Source organism: Hemicordylus capensis, chromosome 6 (genome assembly GCF_027244095.1).
Source record: "Hemicordylus capensis ecotype Gifberg chromosome 6, rHemCap1.1.pri, whole genome shotgun sequence".
NCBI classification, from domain to species: domain Eukaryota; kingdom Metazoa; phylum Chordata; class Lepidosauria; order Squamata; family Cordylidae; genus Hemicordylus; species Hemicordylus capensis.
Window position 1 is genome coordinate 75,065,336 of NC_069662.1, and position 21,738 is coordinate 75,087,073.

General features: G+C 42.4%; 2 protein-coding genes across 5 annotated transcripts in view; one reads left to right on the forward strand and one right to left on the reverse strand.

Annotated features, from left to right (window-relative positions):
* Nucleotides 1-13,412, forward strand: part of INVS (inversin) — a 210,454-nt gene extending 197,042 nt beyond the window's left edge. For 2 of the 3 annotated variants that reach the window (XM_053262830.1, XM_053262833.1), the window contains 2 exons: nucleotides 6,477-6,557; nucleotides 13,246-13,412. In XM_053262830.1, coding sequence (XP_053118805.1) covers nucleotides 6,477-6,557; nucleotides 13,246-13,373 — 209 coding nt within the window. In that variant the 3' untranslated portion in view covers nucleotides 13,374-13,412. Of the gene's footprint in view, nucleotides 1-3,514; nucleotides 3,615-6,476; nucleotides 6,558-13,245 lie in introns of those variants that run through there. The other variant, XM_053262831.1, reaches the window with a different exon arrangement.
* A 1,166-nt stretch (nucleotides 13,413-14,578) lies between these two features.
* TEX10 (testis expressed 10) overlaps nucleotides 14,579-21,738 on the reverse strand; it is a 55,034-nt gene continuing 47,874 nt past the window's right edge. For both annotated transcript variants that reach the window (XM_053262837.1, XM_053262838.1), the window contains exons 12-15: nucleotides 19,883-19,963; nucleotides 18,161-18,342; nucleotides 16,973-17,183; nucleotides 14,579-14,761 (exon numbers count right to left, since the gene is read on the reverse strand). In XM_053262837.1, coding sequence (XP_053118812.1) covers nucleotides 14,648-14,761; nucleotides 16,973-17,183; nucleotides 18,161-18,342; nucleotides 19,883-19,963 — 588 coding nt within the window. In that variant the 3' untranslated portion in view covers nucleotides 14,579-14,647. The remainder of the gene's footprint in view (nucleotides 14,762-16,972; nucleotides 17,184-18,160; nucleotides 18,343-19,882; nucleotides 19,964-21,738) is intronic.

Below are 21,738 nucleotides of genomic sequence, written 5' to 3' on the forward strand. Positions count from 1 at the left end.
CCAAGTTTCATCCCAATAGCTCAAAGGGTGTGGTGGGAATGTATAGAGAACAGACAGACAAGCAAACAGACGTTCAATTTTAGATAGATAGATAGATAGATAGATAGATAGATAGATAGATAGATAGATAGATGATACCACTGTTATGGATGACTCCAAAACAGTAATAGATCTTACTGCAGAAAACATTTCACAATATGAAATAAAACACCGAGAGCACAGCAAAGCACAAATGAAAAGTGAAATTAAAGCATTTGAAAGAATGTGCAGATTAAAAGAGTAATGACAGAGATTACTACAATAAAGACCCTCTACTTCAGTTCCAGACACCAAAAACTTGGATGCCAAATGCCAACAGAAATTCAGTCTTTTGAAGGAACTCAGTAAACCTATCAGCGAAATCATACAGGAATTTACTAAGAGAAAACTTCTCACAACTGAAACAGCAGACCTCCTGATCAATCCTAGACCTTATCTGAGAAGATTCTACATATTACCAAAAATATACACAGCCTACAACCCAGGGCACCCCATTGTTTCAGGTAACCACACCTGCATCGAAAGAATTCTTTCTATATATTGACTTAAACCTTCTAATGATTTTTTTAAACTTAAAATTGACAACAATCAAATTCACACTTAACAGCAGCATTGAAAATCCAAGCATCCCATTCCTTGATGTCCTCCTCACTATTGACAATGACAGTATAATAGCTGATCTTAACAAACCTGTGGATGTCCATAACTACCTTAATTGAAAATATTGTCATTCCAAACATCAAAAGAAACAATCTACAGCTTGGCTTTTAGAATCAGACATATCTGTAACAACCAAGGTAATTTTTTTAAAAAATTATTTATTTATTTATTTATTTATTTTACATTTATATCTATTTATATTTAATTTTTTACATTTATATTTATTATACATTTATATGAATTTACATTTATTTTTACATTTATATACATTTATTATATATAAATATAATTTATATTTATACATTTACAAAAAGATCTTTAAAAACGTCTTCTGCAAAGAAGCTATCCTGCACATATCATTGACTTGAATATCCACCAAGCATCCATTGTAACCGGAGAGACTCTTTGCCACAGTGGTAACATAATTGCCAATGAAGTTCAGTACATCTCATTTGTGGTCAATTTCCATCCTGCACCTCCTCATGATCACCAAGCAATAAGAGAAAGCTATCCCATTTTAGCCAACTCTGAAGTTCTTCCTAAAGCAATCAGCAGACCACCCCATTGTAGCATTTTGTCAGCCACCAAATTGGCGTAGATTGCTAGTGAGAACTGTAATGAAGCCACCAGATCACACAGTTGAGATTCAGAACGATGTCACCTGTATCTATCTCTGTGACACATCTACTTTCAAGAGTACTAGAACTGGAAGAACATAAGAAATCAAATGGAATATCAATTGTAGTTCCTGTAATGTGATTTACCTGATTTGAGTGCAAACATCCAGGATGCAATATTCAGTATGTGGGTAAGAAAACAAATGACCTATGTACATGCTTTTGTAATCACAAGTCTGTGATTATAACAAAACAAAACAAAAAAAAAAATTAGAGCAACCAGTAGCCAAGTATTTTAACACTGGCAAACAAACACTAGGGTTGTTCACATGATAAGGGCTACTTAGGAAAACTCTGTCCAAACAAAGCAGCCCATGTCATCTGAGGGACCAGGAGGTCTTCCAACTCAGCAGCTGCAGCCCCGGGTAGCCCAGATTGGCTAACCGGACAATATGTGAGGCCATTTTGATTTCCTAGATGTCCCAGCTCCCTGATGCAATACCAGAGGGTGGATGTGTGGCCAAGATGGTGTCAGGTGAACAGCTCTCTTGAAGAGCTCCTGGGATTTAAAGAATATTTTCATAGTTTTAATGGGAGATTTTAACAAGGGTTCTAAGCTGGAGATGCACCGAGGACTGGAGACTGCACCAAGGTGGGCTTGAGTATGAACTTTCTATGAATCAACTATGATCCAAATTGCTAAGTGAACAGAGGCAGGACGATTGCCAACTAACTGTATGATATTGGGACAAAAGAGAAGATGGAAAATTACCCCCCAGTGTGAGAAGGAGTGTTTTACAAACAAAGAACCAAAGCAACGGAGAATTGACGATCTCTTAAACCTCTGTGGGTACTCCTGATTCTTTGGCAGTAAAGAATCATGATGCTTTATTAGATACAGAATCCACCTCCATGGAGCCTGTTGATTCAACTGGAGGTGGGCAGTGTTATAAGGAGATTGCTGGGAGCAAACAAACAGCAGCAGAGGAGCCAAGTTCTCTGTTTAACTCTGAATTCCTGGCTAAATATGTATATAAGAATACACTTCTCATGGCAGAAACCATAATTTCGATTTTTGGAAAAATTGAGAATGTGGGGAAGAAGATAGATTATCTCAGAGATGATTTTTCTAAGCTTATGCAGAGGCTACCAACCTCAGGGGTCCAGCAAGTCCCGGGTCTTAACTGTCAGTCTGATTTGGAAGCTGTTCCCTCTGAGCACTCACTTAAACCTGAAAACCTAAATGATTTTAAGGCTCCGAGAAGCCATGGAGAGGGGATGAATGTCACACAAATTCTTCAGACTAGACAGATAGTCCTTCATATTGAAATGAAAAACATAAACATTAATAAATGGGGATCCAGGAGGAATGTCTTACTTTCCCTGTCCCAAATCCTGAAATGTGATCAAACCCAGCTGGATCTAACCGGGATTCACTGGATGCCAATGCCCCCATATATGAAAAGACTTTTGCTTACTTTTGAATGCCCAGTGATTCCTTGGGAGATTCTCTCTCAAACCACAGTAGGTCTTAGGAGGGCTCTTAAGCTCCTGGCCAATTACTATAAGGATAACCACCTGTTATTAATTTTCAGAAATCTAAGGTGATGGTCTTTGCCAAGAAGGCTAAAAAATTTAATTGGTCTATAGAGGGTCATCAGATTAAACAGGTTAACACTTTTAAATACTTGGATGTGGTTTTTTTGCCACAGGATCATGTGGATCATGTCCGTGTGGATTATGCTGCCCAACAGGCTCAAAGGAGCACATCAGCAATTTTGAGATTTTTCCACTTCAAAGGAGGAGAGGTTATTCCCACAGCACTAAAGCTGTTCATTGCCAAAGCAGTGGCCCAACTTCTGTACCATGCACAACTGGCCCCCTATTTCCAACTGCATATAAATTGAATAAATAAATAAATATCACTGGAGATTGTTCAATCTAAGTTAATAAGAACTGCATTCAGGGCCCTCAGATGTATTTCTAATGCTGCACGAAGGCTAGAAACGGGCTTTCAGAGGGTGGAATCCAAAGCATGGATTCTAATTTTCAACTACTGGCTCAAGATAATCCCCACCACCACCACCTGAGGCTGAGTCCCCTTGTACTGGCTAACACCTTTCCGTCTTCCTGGACACAAGCACTGCTGGCAAAACTCTCCACACTTGGCTTCTCTTTAGAATTTATGTCATTATTAGGATATAATCAAGTCCAGAAGATCCTAAAGGACCTAGGTGTCATCCTGCAGACCACAAGAGATGGTGATCTGAGATGGTGAAGATCCCTTGGCGATCTCAACCAGGAACCAGGCAGTTATTTATTGTCACTCTCTCTATCCAACCATCAGAGAGGGTTCCTCAGAGCAAGATATGATGTCTTACCATTGGCAGTTTTTAATGGGAAAATTCTGAAAATTCCCTTGGCCGGTAGGATCTGCCCTTGTGGTTCAGGTGAGGTTGAATCTGTCCACCACATATTGCTATATTTTTTCTTTATAATGACACAGTCTTATTACTCCCTTGTTATTACATTACCCCGGCCAAACTGCTTCTCCTTGCAGACAAGAAATCTTCTCTCACACACAAGGTGGCTGAACTGTGTGAAGATACGCCAACAATTAACTTCTACCCTTTAGATCTTACCATGAAATGTTTACTTTGTTGGTGTATTATATAATAGATTTCTCATCTGAATGTTGTATAATTTGTTATGTTCATGTCTGATCTATGATCGTAATAAAGCTATTCATTCATTCATACCAGAGGGTGGGGCATCTGGAAAATCAAAATGGCCTCACATCCTGAAGGAGGAAGCCGTCTGCTGCTGCTTCCCACCATCAGCTTTCCAGGAGGCAGGGCTCAATGCAGAGGCATACTGGGTGGTGGTGAAGCAGCAGTAACAGATGTGCACCACTTTCAGTGCTGCCGCTCTAGGGGCAGCATGGAAGGAAGGGGCCTTGTTAGCCTTCCTGGTGCTGGATGCCATGGGGCGAGCAGAGGACCCACAAGCATGTCATGCACATCCGCTGCTCTCTAACTCCTCTGGCGCCCAGCCCTGGAAAGGCTAACTGGGTTGTGCTTCTCCTAGAGTGCCACCACTTTCGTGACACTGAAAGCAAAGCGTCTCCTGCTTAGCCTTACTGAGATTGGGTGCCATTGTGGGGAGTGGGGGACCAGCAACTGTGCATGCTGGCTACTCCCCCAAATCTACCCCCCCATGGTACCTGGCACTTGGAAGGCTAACCAGGAAACACTCTTCCCTCAGTGCTGCCACCAGTGCAGTGGCACTGGAGAAGAAAAGGGCCTGCTACCTGGTTAGCTTTCTTGGCACCAGACCTTATTGGGACAAAAGTAAGGAGCCAGCAGGCATATCTGCTTTTCCACCCCCATCCTCTGCATAGTGCCTGGTGCTTAGAAAGCTGATCAATCACCATGTGGGGCGGGGGAATGTCTGCTATTGAGGGAGCCAGTAGAAAGCTTTGCCGGAGGGACTTCCAGTGCTGCTGCGGCGGCCATCACTCACTCAGTAAACCCTGTTTTAATGTAAACTGCCCTGAGCCATTTTTGGAAGGGCAGTATAGAAATCGAATGAATGAATAGATAATAAATCAACTTGCCAGGAGGCAGGGCTCAGTGCAGAGGCTCACTGTGTGGTGAGGGCTCGGAAGAGAGACCATGGAAGACATGCAGTCTGTGTGTCCCTTCTTGCAGAGGGCATCTTTCTGGGTTGCAGGGCTGGCGATAGGTTCTAAGCCAGAGGCTGTCTCTGAATTGTGGGGAGAGGGAGGTAATGGCTGGATTGAAGACTTGTTGAAATGTACTGGATGGTGCATGTATCTGCATGGGGGGATGGATATTTGTAGCCCAGGAGCACATGTCCTAGTATTACATTCTCCTTCCCACCAAGATTTCCAAGCAGCTGCCTGAGAGTGGGAATGCTGGGCTTTAGGACATGGTTGTAGACTGGGAACACCTGCCTTCCCACATGGCACATGCTCGGTGCAGCAAGCTTTTGAGCAGCTGCTGACTTGTTTCCAGCCATTTGAATCTACCTTTAGATGCTAATTTTGTGCATATTTCCTTTTCGTTTTTGTCAACCAAGTGCGGGAGGGGGACAAGGTTGATGTGAAGTTTCCAATGTTTTGTTTATTTGGTTTAAGAATGTAATAGTTCTTGGCCTCGAAGATATGTTCTACTATATTAAATGTCTTCTTGCTGGAATAAAGCAGCTTTTCCTTTTCATAAAATTACACTGTTTTGTGTTGTTATGGTGATGCTTTAAATTGCTGATTTGAATGAGTAAATAAAGCAAATGCATTGACAGCAGAAAGCCACCTATTGGCGCAGCGGGGAAATGACTTGACTAGCAAGCCAGAGGTTGCCAGTTCAAAACCCCACTGGTATGTTTCCCAGATGATGGGAAACACCTATATCAGGCAGCAGCGATATAGGAAAGATGCTGAAAGGCATCATCTCATACTGTGTGGGAGATGGCAATGGTAAATCCTCCTGTATTCTACCAAATCCTCCTGTATTCTACCAAATCCTCCTGTATTCTACCAAAGACAACCACAGGGCTTTGTGGTCACCAGGAGTTGACACCGACTCAACGGCACACTTTATTGACAGCAGACAAAAGGAAAAATACCCCACCCACGCCCACCCCGATTATATATGTACAGTGACTTTAAAAAACAACAACCCAGATATGCCATTTCAAATGCTGGTCTGGGACAAGCATGATAGCTGACTGAACCAAGAGGCACCTTTTAAAAGTGGTGATTCTCTTGTATTTATCGAGGGAGAGCAACTGTCCCCATCCAACCCCAGCACACAGCATCTCCTCCATTTTTGGTGGTGGTGTTTACCTTATGTCGCCTTTTAGATTGTGAGCCTTTATGGGATAGGGAACCATCTTATTATTATTTAATGTATACCACCTTTGCCTACTTGTTGAAAAGTGGTATATAAATATCCATAGCATAAGCTTACTTGAATGTAATTTTTCATTTAGAGTGCAGAATTATATGAGGGGATGTTTTACATCTTTGCTGTGAATACAGTACAGGAAGAGGGAGTGAAAATGTATACAAATACAAGCATGCCTATTCATACAGAGGTTTTGAACACTGCTCAGCTTGCTTTTTAATTGTTTTTAAAGGGCGCTCTCAAGAAGGAAGATTGTATCATCCAGTGAGGCCTCCTTCTTCAAAACATGTTTCTGAACTACAGATGCTACCAGGTACAGTTCAGACCACTATATTGACCTCCTCTAAATATTGAAATTAAGACTGGGCCTAAAGCAATGGGCCCCTTTGCACACGTTTTCAGCAGCAGCAGCAAAAAGCACCTTTCTCCCTTTTTGGTGGGGGCTTATGAAAAATTGGAAATTGTTTACTCATTTAGAATCAGGGCCATGTTTAGCCATGAAGCATTGCCATGGTCAGAGCTGACTTTGTGATGTCATAACATGCCAGATCTTGTTACATGGAGTTGTGTTGGTGACATATTCACCCTCATCAGCTGGTATCACTATTCCCAGGAATAAGACCTGTTTTAAATTTAATGACACCAAACAGTAACTAAGCAGAGAGTAAGGGGGACAACCCTAAGGAAACATTTCAGCCATCTTGAAAGTGTTACATTCAGTGTAGCCCTAGTCCAGGATGGTGTCAGGGCTAGCTTTGAAGTTAAGCAGCATCGTATCTGCAGGTGTCTAATTGACACCCAGTTTCATTATCCGCGGATACAAAAGGGTTAAACCCCATATATCCATGGTCCCTAGAGGGCTGGAAGTGACTGTGAGGTCACTTTCTGTGGCCATTTTGTAAGCATTTCTAAGCAGCAAATAAGCAGAAGCCATTTTGTGGATCATTTCTGTTTTAAAAAGGTAGCTCCCCCCATGATTTTTCATGGTGCTTGCGGGGCATTGCTGGGCACAAGGAGGACACAAAGAAACCCCCTAGAGCACAGTACAGTGTGTTTTTGCCCATTTGTGCCCTTTTTATTCAATCAAGAAACATAACCCCCCTTTCTCCGTAGGCATAAAAGGCTTGTGACTCACGGTTTTGTTACTTGTGGTAGTAGGCAAGGAACAGAACCCCTGCAAGTGACGAGGTTTGCCTGTGCGGACAAGGCTGCTTTGGGCTGCCTTTCAAGTGCTTCTGGCCAGCAGTGTGGTGCAGCACTCCTTTCCCTTGGGCAGCTGCCTGGAAGCATTTTCAAGGCATTTGGCAACAGCCCCATTGCTGCAACTTTGGGGCTGCCTTTGACATTCCGCAGCAGCCTTGGCAGGCCCTCAGTGTTGATGGGAGACTGTACAGAATGTCGCCCAATATTAAGATTGTGTGCTAAAACACACCATTCAGCTGTGGACTTTCAGCTCACAATGCATTTCATGATACACACTTTGGAAAACAAGCTCTGCAGTGCTGGGCTGGACAGTAAAAGTGGAACATTATTGATCGACAGCAGAAAGTAACTTCTTAATAGTAGCATTCTGCAATTTGCTGAACATTTCTGAGTGTTCGGGATACTGTGAAATGCAAAGCTTAATTTGCTTTAAGTTATATTATCTGTGATGGCAAATTAGTATATCTCATATTTAAGTTAAACATTCCCTTTGATTAAATTCTGCACCATGGGGTATTAATTCCATGTGCTGGTGCAGAAATGCTGATGCAATCTCTTTTCTTGCTGCCATCCTCCTGTTTTCCAAAGGTCTCCAATCAGAGCTGAGTTATAATTACAGGCAGGTTTCTCCGTGAGGGACTCACAGAAAGCTTCTTTGTTGCCCCATCCCAAAATAGCAGAGAGTTATCAGAGAAGTCTTCATCTGCCAACTTTCATAATAGTCATGGCTCATATGCAAACTTCCCCAGTAAATTCTAATTCAACATCTTTTCCTCCCAGACAATATTCCCCTTTCTCTTCTGTTTTCTACTCACTCTGCTAGGAGGGCGTTTGCCGTTTTATTTCATAACCTGGTGATGAATAAAAAAGTGATAGTGATGTTGCCTGGTCTGTTCAGAACAGTACTGACTTTCATTCACCAGGTGGGGATTGAGAAGTTTTGCCGTCTCAGGATGACAAGTAGGGGTGGGGGGTGGGGATTAAAGTTCAGAGCTGTCAGCAGCTAATTTCCCATAGAGTATATCTGATGTATATTCCTAGAGCAGATTAGAATGATGCATCTTGCAGAGAAGACCTAGAATAATGATTAGCACTACTGCATCTTAATGAAAAGGAAGTTCAGTTGCAAAGTAACCAGTTAGGTTGGAGCGACACTGGGAGTTTTCTCTTACTCATGTAGCTCAAGTTTCATTTGCACACTAGATGAAGAGGGGAATCTTAAGGGGAGAGATTTGTCGGTTTGATCTCAATAGCTTTATCTTGAACATGTCAATTAAAAGTAATGCAATACCCCCCCCCCCATTGCAAGTTACCTTACATCAGATTGCAAATGTATTTTACATGTATATCCTGCCTTTCTTCCATCTTAAAATGCAAGGGGACGTGCATGAGATTCCCAGATAGTCGCCCATCAACAAGGTGACTGTATCATGCACCCTTAGACCATTTCCTGAGAAATTTGAGGGATGGGGACAGCAGAAGCCCTGGGCACGATGTTAGGTTTGTGATAAATGAAGCAGGTGGACTATTCTGGCAGCGGGGAAGCAGTGGAAGAAGGAACTGAGAGAGCAACTGAGTCATACCCACAGCCAGTTACTTTCCCAGATGCTTCGAATCCTTCCATTGCTTCCCAGTGGAATTCTTTTATGTTGGGACCATGAATGCTGGGTGGGGAGCCTCTGAACACTCCCAAAGGCTTCCTACTGTCAGGAAAGCAGCTCCTGAGACTGGGGGAGGGGAGGACTCCTGGGGCAGTCGGATGAAACCAAGAGAGATTTGGTCAGGGTACAACACCTGACCTGAAGCAGGCATCGAGGAACTCCTGGCCCTGGTTTGGATCCTGGCCATAATTGCTGGGTGAGATTACTTCCCTCAGGTTCTTGATTCTGAATTTCAAAGGCCACAGCCAGACTTGTAATATTAACCTGTTAAGTTTTTTCTTAGTATAGTGCAACAATAAATGCCCCAGATATAAATGAGGATGGTTTCAAGGGAAGAGGCTGAACACATAGAGTTTGCTTTGCTTCAGTTTTCAGAATTTTGGAGTTTACTGGCTGTTGTGGCTCCTATAACTATTTTTATTCATTTCTACAGAACCTGCAGCAGCATTATTAAATGCTGATTTATTTTTAAAACTGAACTTTTGAGGAACTTTTAAGAGCAGTAAGCTTCAAGTTGAACTTTGTGGGTAAAGAGTTGTGACAATTTCAATACATCAGTTATAAGGCTTCGCATTGAGTTGTTTGGATTTGAAAGTTGGGTAGCATTCCTCAGCGATGTCTTACATGATATGGATCCAGTGGGTGACTTGATGCACATCCTTCCATCACTAAAAGGCAGGCTTTGTGTCCGCAGAAAGCCTTCCACATTCTTGCACTAGAGGCTTCTTTCCACAGCAAACTGGGTGCAGAGGGGGAGCCATTTCCATGTCTTTCTCCTCCCAACAAAAGCCCTTTCAACTTGTACAAATCTGTTCCTGAGGGCTATGCAGCCCTCAGAAACATTTATACACATAGAAAAGGCTTTTGGGGGAAGGAGCGAGAAGCAACAACCACTCCCCTCTCACCCAGTTCACTGCAGAAAGTCACTTTCAGCGCAGGAATGCTGGCTTCTTGTGGACCCATAACCCTCCCTCCAGTGACAGAGGGCTGTGCATCAAAGAGTCCACAGATAATTAGTATATTCAGAGTTTTTTACATGATAATATAAGAAGATCCTGATGGATCAGGCCCAAGGCCCATCTACTCCAGTGTATCTTAGGCCTATTGGCTGTAACATAATTTGCTTGATGTTATCTAGTTGAGCATACTGTTTCCCACAGTGGCTCACCAGATGCCTTTGGGAAGCCACAAGCAAGGGATGAAGGCATGTCCTCTCTCCTGCTGTGGTTTGCCTGCAACTGGTATTGAGAGACCTATTACCTCTGAACCTGAAGGTAGCATTATAGACATCAAGACTAGAAGCCATTAATAAACTTGCGCTCCATGAATTTGTCTAAGCCCCTTTTAAAGCCAACCAAGCTGGTGGCTATCACCACTTCCTTTGGCAGAGAATTCCATAAAGTATGTGCTGTGTAGAAAAAGTACTTATTTCTGCCTATTCTAAATGTCCTAAGAACAGGCAGTAATTAACTCCTGCTGGAAGTTCAGCATCCAGGCAAGAAACAGTGGCTGGCATATGGCACAGTGAGCTGTGCAGCCAAGAGGGATGCTGGCTTGCTGCTTCTGTAATGGCCAAGGGCCTGTGCACACACCTTCCAGAGGCACACTTGCAAGCAACCCTCATCATCATGAAGGAGGGCTGGTTGCAGCTGTGATGACATATGAGGCACAGAGCAACCCCCAGCCTCAGAAGATGTGTGCACAGCAGCAAGCCCACATCCTCTTGAATGTGCAGTATGTCAGGCAGTGTTTTTAGCCGCAAATGAGGATACCTGGCATTGTCCCCACATGATCGCTCTGCCATTGTGATATCACTATGTCATAAGTATGACATTATGACACCACCACACTGTAATTTGTTGGCTGGTTGACTGAAGGGATTAGCACTGATGGGTCACTCCAGACCTGGCCCAAGCCTCACTGGTGACAAAGATACTCTCAAGAATGGCTTGACCCATAGAAACCTGCCTGAGCATCATATTTGAGGGATGCATCTGTACAAGGGGACTGAAAAAAGCAGGACACATTTAAATTGCCTTTTCCTGATACTATTCAACTTACCATGAAACAAGCAGACCTTGTTCCTTTGCTCTCGATCTAGTCTACACCTTTGCTGCAGAATTCCGCTTACTGTTTCAATTCAGGCAAGTTCCTGTGCAGTGCTTTGTAGGGGAGGGGGGAGGATGTATTTGGAGGGGAGGCGCCATTATCACTGCTGCATGCTTTGGCAACCGCTCCTCCTTCTCCCACCTTCAGAGAATGGGAAGAAAAAGAGCTGACGCACCACCACCACATCTTGATTAATGGGAGCATTGCCCAGGCCCCTGCATCATTGCCTATGGAAACAGCTGGAACATAAAACATCCTCAGCCATAGCTGGATTATACCACTTGACCTTGCTCTAGCCAAACATATTCATGGTAGTGGCTTCTGTGTATGTAAATATATAGGAACATAGGAAACTGCCATATACTGAGTCAGACCACTGGTCTATCTAGCTCAGTATTGTCTTCACAGACTGGCAGCAGCTTCTCCAAGGTTGCAGGCAGGAATCTCTCTCAGCCCTATCTTGGAGATGCCAGGGAAGAAACTAGGAACCTAGATGCTCTTCCCAGAGCGGCTCCATCCCCCGAGGGGAATATCTCACAGTGCTCATACATCACGTCTCCCATTCATATGCAACCAGGGCAGACCCTGCTAAGCTATGGGGACAAGTCATGCTTGCTGCCACAAGACTTTTTATGGATTGTATGCATAAACAAGAAAATTACAAGGGCTTTCTCATCTTTGCCTTTTGTGTGCTTAGGGGTAGGAGACAGTTTGGGATTGGTCGAGAAATTAAGCAGTACCAGATCTTCTGACAATGACCTTAGCAACTCGGGGGGCAGTGTGTGGCACGCGGAATAAAAGTATCTGATCTAAGTGGAAACCTGAAAGGCTTATTTATCCATTCCAGGCAGAATACAGGTGTTTAGTGGACTGAAGAAATGTTAATGCTATAAATAAAACTGCCTGTTAATGAGGGATTTTCCCCAGCTGTTAATTAAGGCAAAGACCAGAACTAAATGTTATGGGTAATGAGTGGCTGAACACAAGAACTCTGCTGCATTACTGCAAGCATAACCTCATTTTGAACATCAAACTCTACTACATACACCACCAAGGGGAATAGCTTCCACACATTTAGCCCTCAGGCAGCACAGGTTGCTGGTTCGAATCCCTGCTGGCACTATATGGGGCAGCAGCAATATAGGAAGATGCTGAAGGGCATCATCTCACACTGTGTGGGAGGAGGCAATGGTAAACCCCTCCTGTATTCTACCGAAGAAAAAGCACAGGGCTCTGTGGTTGCCAGAGGTCAACACTGACTCGAGGGTACAACTTTACCTTTAGCACTTATTAGTACTGGGCAAAAACATAATTCTTGTTGGTAGGCGTGACATGATACAAGTGAATGGGACATGCTAATTCTGTTCTCCTCTTCACCCTGCTTCAGAACAATGTAGTAATCCCTTCTGCAGCACTTTCTATTAATACAATACTATTTTATTTATTATTATTTATTTATTGCTACATTTTTATACCTCTTTTCTGCCTTGACAAAAGCAGCCAAGGCAGTTTACAATATTAAAAGAAGCAAATTACAGAAGATTAATAAACCGTCTCAGGCTGTTGGTCTTTTTAGGAGCTGAGGACAAGAGCTCCCTGCATCCTTTTTTGCCTTCCTCTGATCTTTCAGTAATCCTGGGAAAGAGGGGGAGCGGTTGCCCCAACAGTACTCACAGGCCAGAGCTGGTCTCTATGGGGGCCGATGTTATGCTCTCCCCTGGCCTGGGTGCCTCCTTCTCAGATCAACAGTCTGGCAACAAGCCCAAAACCCTAGACTCAAGTGGCAGTTTAGTATTTGATTTAGATAACACCACTTGAAGAGAATATGGCTGCTACCAGTCTAAGCTACAGCTGTATGTGTGTATGTATATATATGTATGGATGTATGTAATTAGGACACCACAGACTGTCACCTAAGTGGAGGCAGAATTTAAATGGTTTGTATACAAAATATGGGGTGTTTCCATTTTTCTTTCTTCTTTTTTTTAAAGGGAAAGGGAAAGACTAACTGATTCATTTATTTTGCAGCAAATGGATTGCAGTATCTTTGCCTGCTGGAGAACACCAGGAAATTTAAACAATTTTCATATAATATGAACCCCACAACCAGAACAAAGCATACAAGATTCAGGCACGGAAGCAGGACTGAGCTATAGTGCAAAAGGAGAATTAATTATATGTGGATGTTACATTGATTTTCTTTAATGGTATTTTCATTGGTGTATTTGCCTAAATGACAAAACAGTTTCACAGAACACACACACACACACACACACACACACACACACACACACACATACCCCTACCTGACAATGAGAGTTGTGTTGACTGAACTGGCAATAACTATTTTGTTATTTTGTTAGAAAGCTCTTTTCAGTGGCTAAGTGAAAAGCTACACAACTTTCAGGAGGTTTTTCAAAGTTCAAAAATATGATTCATTTGCTTTTGTAAAGACTCAGTAATAATCTACTTGGCCAGAAATGGGGAGTTCACCTCAGGCTGGCTGAATAATAAATCTTTCCAGTGCTTTGCTCCCAAGGCAAGCAAACCTGAAGGAATAGCAGAGGGGAAATATTCTGAATAGGTACTTAATGACAATGGCACCATATGAACAGATGAAGCTGCCTTCTCCAATCAAGCCACTGCTCTGTCCAGCGCAGTATGGTCTACTCTGGCAGGCAATATTGTCTCCAAACTATCAGACAGTGATTTCCCAGCCCAACTGCTTAAGAACGTTTAAGTGGAGGCTTCGCTCCTGTATCTGCCTCTAATCAGCACCTGGATCTCCATGAGGTGCTGTACTGTTGCACAACTGTATATACATGAACTGAAGGATGGTGAACTGTTTCTTACCATTAAGCAGATAAGCAGTCACATCATTCTAAATTTATATGCAATAAGTAGACTATACATCTATCTACTCTTTTTGTTATTAAAGATAGCAGGTCTTGCAGAAACCCTATTATTTTTTCTTCCCTCTGAAACTGGCATTTTTCTTACGAACGCTGCATTCTGGCCCTGTGCAAACCAAGCCTCAGAAACATTCTGGAGCTCCAGCCAGGGAGGTGGGTGCTCACTTCTCTCCCCCTAGTTTTGAAACTCCTGCATGTGTCCTCCAGCAGTAGGGCAAGCACCTTCCTGCTCATTTCTCTTCTGACACCTGCATACACAGCAGATCAGGACCAGTTTCTCCCCTTTTTCTACATAGTAGAGGGTACCTGAAGCGCAAAGAAGCTGGTATTTCCCCTTATTGTCATCCCACTGCAATTCAATTAGTGATGTACCAAAAGGATTAGAGCCAGTTCCTTCTAAAATTTCTGTAACAATGCAAGAAAACTATTTACATAAAAACTCAAACAAGTCTTATGAAATTTACTTTAATTCCCACAGAAAACAGTTTTAAATCATACCAAAATGGAATCAAATCACTTTAATATACGGTGTTAGCTGCCCCAGATCCTGGGGAATGTGTGACAAGGTATATGTTGAAATAGTAGTGGAGGTCTGTCAGCCACTGCTCTTGGGTTTCGCCACTCTTCAATGCCTGAGAATCAGAAAATAACTTTCAGCACTTGGAATGTTTCAACCAATCAACACTGCATTTCTTTAGATGCTTTGTAATAACCAGTTCCTATAAGGCAAAGGAAGTGTTACCATATAAGAAGATGCCTGCTGGATCAGGCCAAAGGCCCATCTAGTTCAGCATCCTGCTTCACATAGTGGCCCACCAGGTAACTCTGGAAAGCCCGCAGGTGGGGAAAAGGAGGCAACCACGCTTCATTCTCAGATACAACTAGCACCTTATAAGTGGTCTTGCTCTCCCCGCTTGTCAATATAAACACTAGATACTGATCTTGAGGGTACAAGTAGTACTGGGCAGCGGGGAGGAGGGGTGAAGAAGACAGAGATTTTTATTAATAAGCCATTTGTTAGAATTTCATTTCCAGCAGCAACTCCTCATAGCATACTAGGAAATGGGCTAATTAATTTAGGTTACATACTGGAAAATGCACTGAAAGTGTGTTTACTCAGAAGTAAGTCCCACTGTATCCAGTGGAGTTTACTCCAAATGTGCATCGGACTTCAGCATTAGTAAGTTAACAGAGCACTGTGTTCCTCACCACCCTAAATAACCAAAAAGAATCACCCCCACCCCAAAGGTATTGAACACTTGTCTGAATTCTGCAGAATTTTACTAGGATGCTTTCCTCAGAGCCTCGGCAGGAGAATCTAGAAAAGCATCTGTATTGGAAAAGGTCCAATCATGTTTTGCCATCACATCCAGTGGCATCAAACTCTTTCCCAAATAGGTTTCAGCAATTTGAATTTTGAACCAGAGCTTGAATCAATATTCCAAATCAAATTTGGATTTTTATTTTTATTTTTGAAAATTAAGAGATTTAAATCTCCACCTTGTTTGTTACAAATAGTTGCTGTTACTCTGGCTATTCAAATAAGTTTGTTTATGGGTTAGATAACTGAATTTAGATAACTTTAATTTAGAATTGCTTTTTGGAACCTTATAGACAAAAGGCTGTAAGGATTGGCTTTTGTAACATAATCAGAGTCCAACCCCAACAAATGTCTCTAATGCTTTAGAGCACGAGAGAGATGTACACCTTGAGAGAAATGGAAATATACGTCAGCCTACACCAACTGAGCTCTATTTTGTGTTTCTTAGAGAGCAGTGCCCACTCCAATATCCCTTTGCTCATTACACCAATAAGACTATTCTGAGAGAGCCCATTACCGAAGAAATGGCACCACTACTTTAATTTCTTCTACTGGATTAAGGGCTGCTTTTCATTTGCTATGAGATAAAGATCAATACGTGAATTAACTAATGTATACACTGTTACTGTAGTGTTCCTTCATCCCAGTCTTCACATTTACATCCCACCTTCTTCCACCATGCAACTCAAGTATAATATGTGAAGGCAGGCACTCATCAGGCACCAACCAGACCTAGATCTGCCAAGGAGACTTTGTCATGTGTACTCAGGCCATGCCCTTGGCCACTCTCCTATTTCCAAATTAGGTGTCCCACATGAAGACCTGCTGAGTTACAAAATGCAGAAAGGGGCTATGCTGGAAGTATGCAGGAAAATCTGTTTTGTCATCATTTTTAAAAGGCTTGCTCTCCCCATCCTGATAGTTAAGCTATCAGAAAGAACATTCACTCAGGCACATATGCTCCAAACTCATCCTTTCCCTTTCCCCACCTTGTTCTTTAGGCAGAAAGTGAGACTGCCATTTTAATAGTTTAAAACGTGAAAAGGGTTAGAGGATGTAAATTCTTTATCTGGAAACAGAAAAGGTCAGCTTCCAAGCATGTATATGGGACCGCCTGCTCCCAGCTGGTTCTACCCACCTGACTAGATCACCTGGGAGGACTCTGCTCCACATGTTGACATGCGTTTGTCAACCACGCAGAACAGGGCCTTCTCAGTGATTAGCCCCAGGCTGTGGAACGCACTCGCGGTTGAGATCTGCATGGCTCCTGCTCTTCCAGTCTTTCGGGAGGAATCTGAAGACTACCCTTTTTAAACAGGTGTTTAGTCAATGAGTGGCCACCAACTCTTTTCAACATAGCAGTTTTTTTGTTTTTGTTTTACTGCTTTGTTTTTACTGAAGTATAATTACTGTTTTTATCTTGTTGTTAAGCACCTTTAGGTCTTCAGACAAAATAAAAATACAATAAATAAATAGGGGCTAGGAGCACTTGAGCAACCAAATGAAGATTAAGGCCTCCTACCACAATATCTTTGACAATCTGTTTCACCAACAGCTCGTTGGTCACCATATGACTCCGAAGCTGTCCGTGCTGCATTAGTAAGCGAAGGAGCTGGGCAAGGACAGGCAATTCTTCCTGACAGACTCGGCTCACTTGAAGACTCTGCAACATCAGCCTCAATACACGAGGCAGGGTGGTAAGCACTGAAATACAGGCACCCCACAGTACATCCCTGTAATGGAAGAAAATATAGCCAGAGCATATGAATAGGAATAATAAATTTAATATGGGAAAATAATAGATGGCTCATGAGAAGCACAGATCAAAGTTACTTGCTGGCACTTTAGTATGGGTTTAAAAACCCCGACACCTTTAATATTTAACTATGTTTAGGAGCATAGGAAACTGCCATATACTGAGTTAGATCACTGGCCTATCTAGCTCAGTATTGTCTTCACAGACTGGCAGCGGCTTCTCCAAGGTTGCAGGCAGGAGTGTCTCTCAGCCCTATCTTGGAGAAGCCAGGGAGGAAACTTGAAACCTTCTGCTCTTCCCAGAGCGGCTCCATCCCCTGAAGGGACTATCTCGCAGTGCTCACACATCAAGTCTCCCATTCAGATGCAACCAGGGCAGACCCTGCTTAAAAATAGAGCCTGCTTTAAAAATGTTTAAAAATAGAGAAGTTGGGCTTTCTGCCATGCTGTATATTGCGCATTAAACAGATTACCAAATCAGTTGCCCAACTGACACATGCACACACCCCCACACACCCTAAATTGAAGCTTCCAGGATAGGAAATTTAGACCAAATGTTCTATGGAGACACGCAAGGCAGAGGGGGAGCTATCCCAACTGCTGAAGTAAACATCCTTGTCTAGTTTAGGTTAAAATCAATGTAAAAGTGGCACATTGTTATTCCCGAGAAGCTTTTTAAAAACAGTATTCCTAGTAAGTTAGGAGAGGAGACTAATTAAAAGCTCTATGTCTTAGAATGACAATGCTAAAAAATCCAATATCTTAAGTTTAGGAACTAGGAAAATTAATGAAGCCATAGTCTAAATCCAAAGATTAAGGCAGCTGCTTGCCAAGATAAAATTGAACAATACCACAAGTGCAATAAGCAAAATACTTGGCGAGGTGGCAGGGTGGATTAAAGTATATTACAGATGTAAATGTTTTAAGAGCTAAGTCCTAAAATTAAAAAGCTTACCTCTTCTGTAGGTGTTCCGCATCTTCTCTCTCTATTGTTAAGAGGAGGTAAAGGAGACTATAACACAAAGAAGCTAGAAACTTGGAGAGATTTTCATTAAGGAGGCACGCTTGATCCAAGAGCTTACTAATGGCACACAGAACAGATCCAGCAGTGCTGTCAGGTATTACAGTCAACCCTGCCTAGGAAACAAAACAAATTCATTATGTTTCACACAGCCTCTCATTTCTGCCATTGCTGTGTATGCATGTACCTAGAGGAAGAACTTTAACAATTCCAATTGCCCTTCAAACTGCTGCATTTTATATATTATCTGCCATTCGTTTCCTTTCAAGTTTGAATTGTATTTACTCCCTCCATTGAAATCTCCATAATCAGCCTGCATCCAGCCCGCTCTTAAATAGCACACTCTGCGTGTGGGCAGGGCTTGGATGCCTCGACAAGCTGAGGCATGGCTACTTCTGTGCCTGCACAGGCACAGAACTCATTCTTATGGCTGTCGACGGATCTTGATCCAGATCTGATAAATATTGGTAAAAAACCACATAGAAATCTATTGGGGGAATTTTAAAAAATCAGGGGGGGAAATGGCTGGGCCAAAAGCTCTGAAATTTGGCACACACAGAGTACAGGATGGCTGGACTCTGTGTGTTTAATTTCAATTAAATCAACCCATTGATTGATTTTTAAGTAATTTTAAAAAGTAACCTGGAAATTGTATTTGAATCTGAGAATAGTAGCAAAAAGTATTGTCACATCTGAGAATCACAAGGAAAATGATGTCACATCCAAGAATCCACCACTTGCTTTTCAAAGTTTTTTTTTTTAAATTAAAAATCAGCTAAAGAAAGAAATACAGGGGCAGGCAGATGGCAGAAAATGGCTTCTCCCCCCGCCCCGCCCCCATTGTAATCGGGGGGGGAGGGACTCCATTTTGTATTTATGCTGCCATTTTGTTCTCCAATATTTCCCCCCAGTATCCCATCAGTTAATTCCAATCCGATATAGCCTTCTAAATATGGATCAGTATTATATCTGATATCAGAGATCCAATATTGCACAGGTCTATTATCTAGCCCAACATGTTTTAAAGTTCAAGTCACAACTTATATGGGTAGCGTGAGCTGCAGTGTCCTCTAACTTTGGAGCAATGGGCATTATAATTGAGTGGATGTAGTTCATGAAAGTGTGGCCTCCAATATTGAGTATTACTGTCTTTCAGGGTCTTTTTTTCCCCCTGTCTAGCTTTCCACCTGGTTTAGGAATATGTACTGTCTTGGTTGCCCTATGCCCCAAGAGATGGATAGATGGAAATGTGATTGTGTCGATTCTCCTGGATCCCTCAGTGCCATTAGCCACATGACTTTTCTTGGTTGCCTTCTTGGGATGCAGAGCAATCATATTTAGGCATAATTTCTTCCTGGAGGACAGGTCCTAGAAGGCGGTGATGGGAGATTGCTGCTCTGCCCCATGGTCAATGGCTTATAGGATGCCACAATCTCCTATGATTTTTAACTTCTACATGAAACCACTAGATGTGGTAATCTAGAGTTGTGGACAGATATCAATATGCTGACACCACTCTGTACTAACCCTTTTCATCAGAGTATCGAGGATGCAACAATCCTGAATGAACATGTGGGCAATGTGAGGGACTGGATGTGGGTGAATGGTACTTAAATATGAAAGTGAGCATGGAATGCATTTAGAATTACCACCTACCAGATATTTACAAATGCCATTCTGTAGAACATCTATGCACTGACTTCGTGAAGGTATAGTGGACAAGCACTGGCTCACCACCTGTGACAAGAACAAAAAGTAATATTCAAATATTTATTATTGTCCATCTGAATCCGTATTTACTATGTACATATAGTAAGTATCTACTTTAAGGTGAAATATTCCAGGATTTAAATCCAGACTGCACCACTTTGGCCCTCCTGTAGATGTTGGACTACAACTCCCACCATCCCCAGCCACAGTAGCCAATAGCCAGGAATGACGGAAGTTGCAGCCCAACATCAACCAGAGGGCTGAAGCTGTGCAGCCCCAATTTAAAACTACATTCAAGCATTCCATATATGTTAGAACCACATCGTGAAATGTTAAAGATACTTGCTATGCATTTCTCCCTTTCTGTCTTGTACAGAATTTTACAAACAGTGTGTGTACACATCAACCACAAAATCATCTAGCAGAGCCATGTTGTATCAAGGTCCTCCCTCTTTTTTCTTACATTGAGTATGCACATACACGTGGCCTCAAAGCTGTCAGACCTTCCCTAGTTGCAGCTTATCTAGGTGGTGACAGCAGCAGCCCAGAATGCTGTGTTGACTATGCAAGTAAGCCCCCATTGGAGCTTGGGGGTCCCACCAAGGCACTTGGCCAAGGCCTCCTGGGATCTCAAATCCGCACTGCCTCAAAAGGTCTAAACATGCAGGTATCACACATCACATATTGCTTTTAACACATAGAAATAGGATTTCATGGCGTGATGTCTTTAAAAGATAGAAACTGGTCTATGAATGGAAAGGGTCCTCCACATGCTCCTTTATGCAGACTTTCCACTTCATCTGTACAACCCTGCCCTGTTTCTCACTGTCACTCAAACTTGACACATACACAGAGACACACAAAACCACTACTGTATAACAATGGTAATACATTTTTGAACATGCAATTCCCAATCAGAAAAAGATAAACACTCTGACCACATTTTATTTTGAAATGTTCAGAGAACAGAGCTAAAGAATTTAAAAAAAAATTAAAAACCAAATATTAATTAAAGCATTGTGTACGCTCAACTGTGCTACAGAAGCAATAGATATGAAAAGCAGGTGACACAAATAGACAATTCTTTGGAAGCCTTATCTAGTAATCTTGAAGGGCAGCAGACATGAGTCCTCAAGGGATGAAGAGCTGACTACAGGAGGATCAAATTGCTCCCAGGCTACGGTCAATATTGAGACTACAGATCCAATGCTAATGAAGGCTGCCTGCCTGAAATTGAGAACATGTCCCCAACCTTCGTCCCCCCTGCCCATTATTAAATTGTAAGTCATGCTGACACTTAACATTTACTCACCTTACTGGGTTTCTTAGGAATTTTTTTAGACTATTCCAACACTTCACAATACAAATATATGCCTAAGCAGGAGTTATTGATAATCCAATTCTGAAAAGTGGTTACACCTCTTACCAAACCAAATATTTTCCATATAGTTACATACAGAAGTATCTACTGAGGAATTAGTGTGGTGTTAAGTCCTACAGCTCATGCTTCTTATTTCAGTTCATTGAGTTTCTAACAGGTTGGTTTTCAGGCAGAAGCCTCCATGATTAGCATAAGCAGAACTAGGTACTTCCATCTCCTCAGCAGCCAAGAAAATGAAGGAAAGTTTTGGGGTCAAGTATGTTCATGGAATGCTACTGAGTTAGAAGCCAACAACTGCTAGGACAGAGAGCAAATCACAACAGCACCATTAACTCTCCTCTCCTTGCTGCCCCCCAAAATCACAGGCCCGGTCTTAACTTTCAGTTGCTTCCCCCCTCCTTCCCACTCACTTTTTTAAATT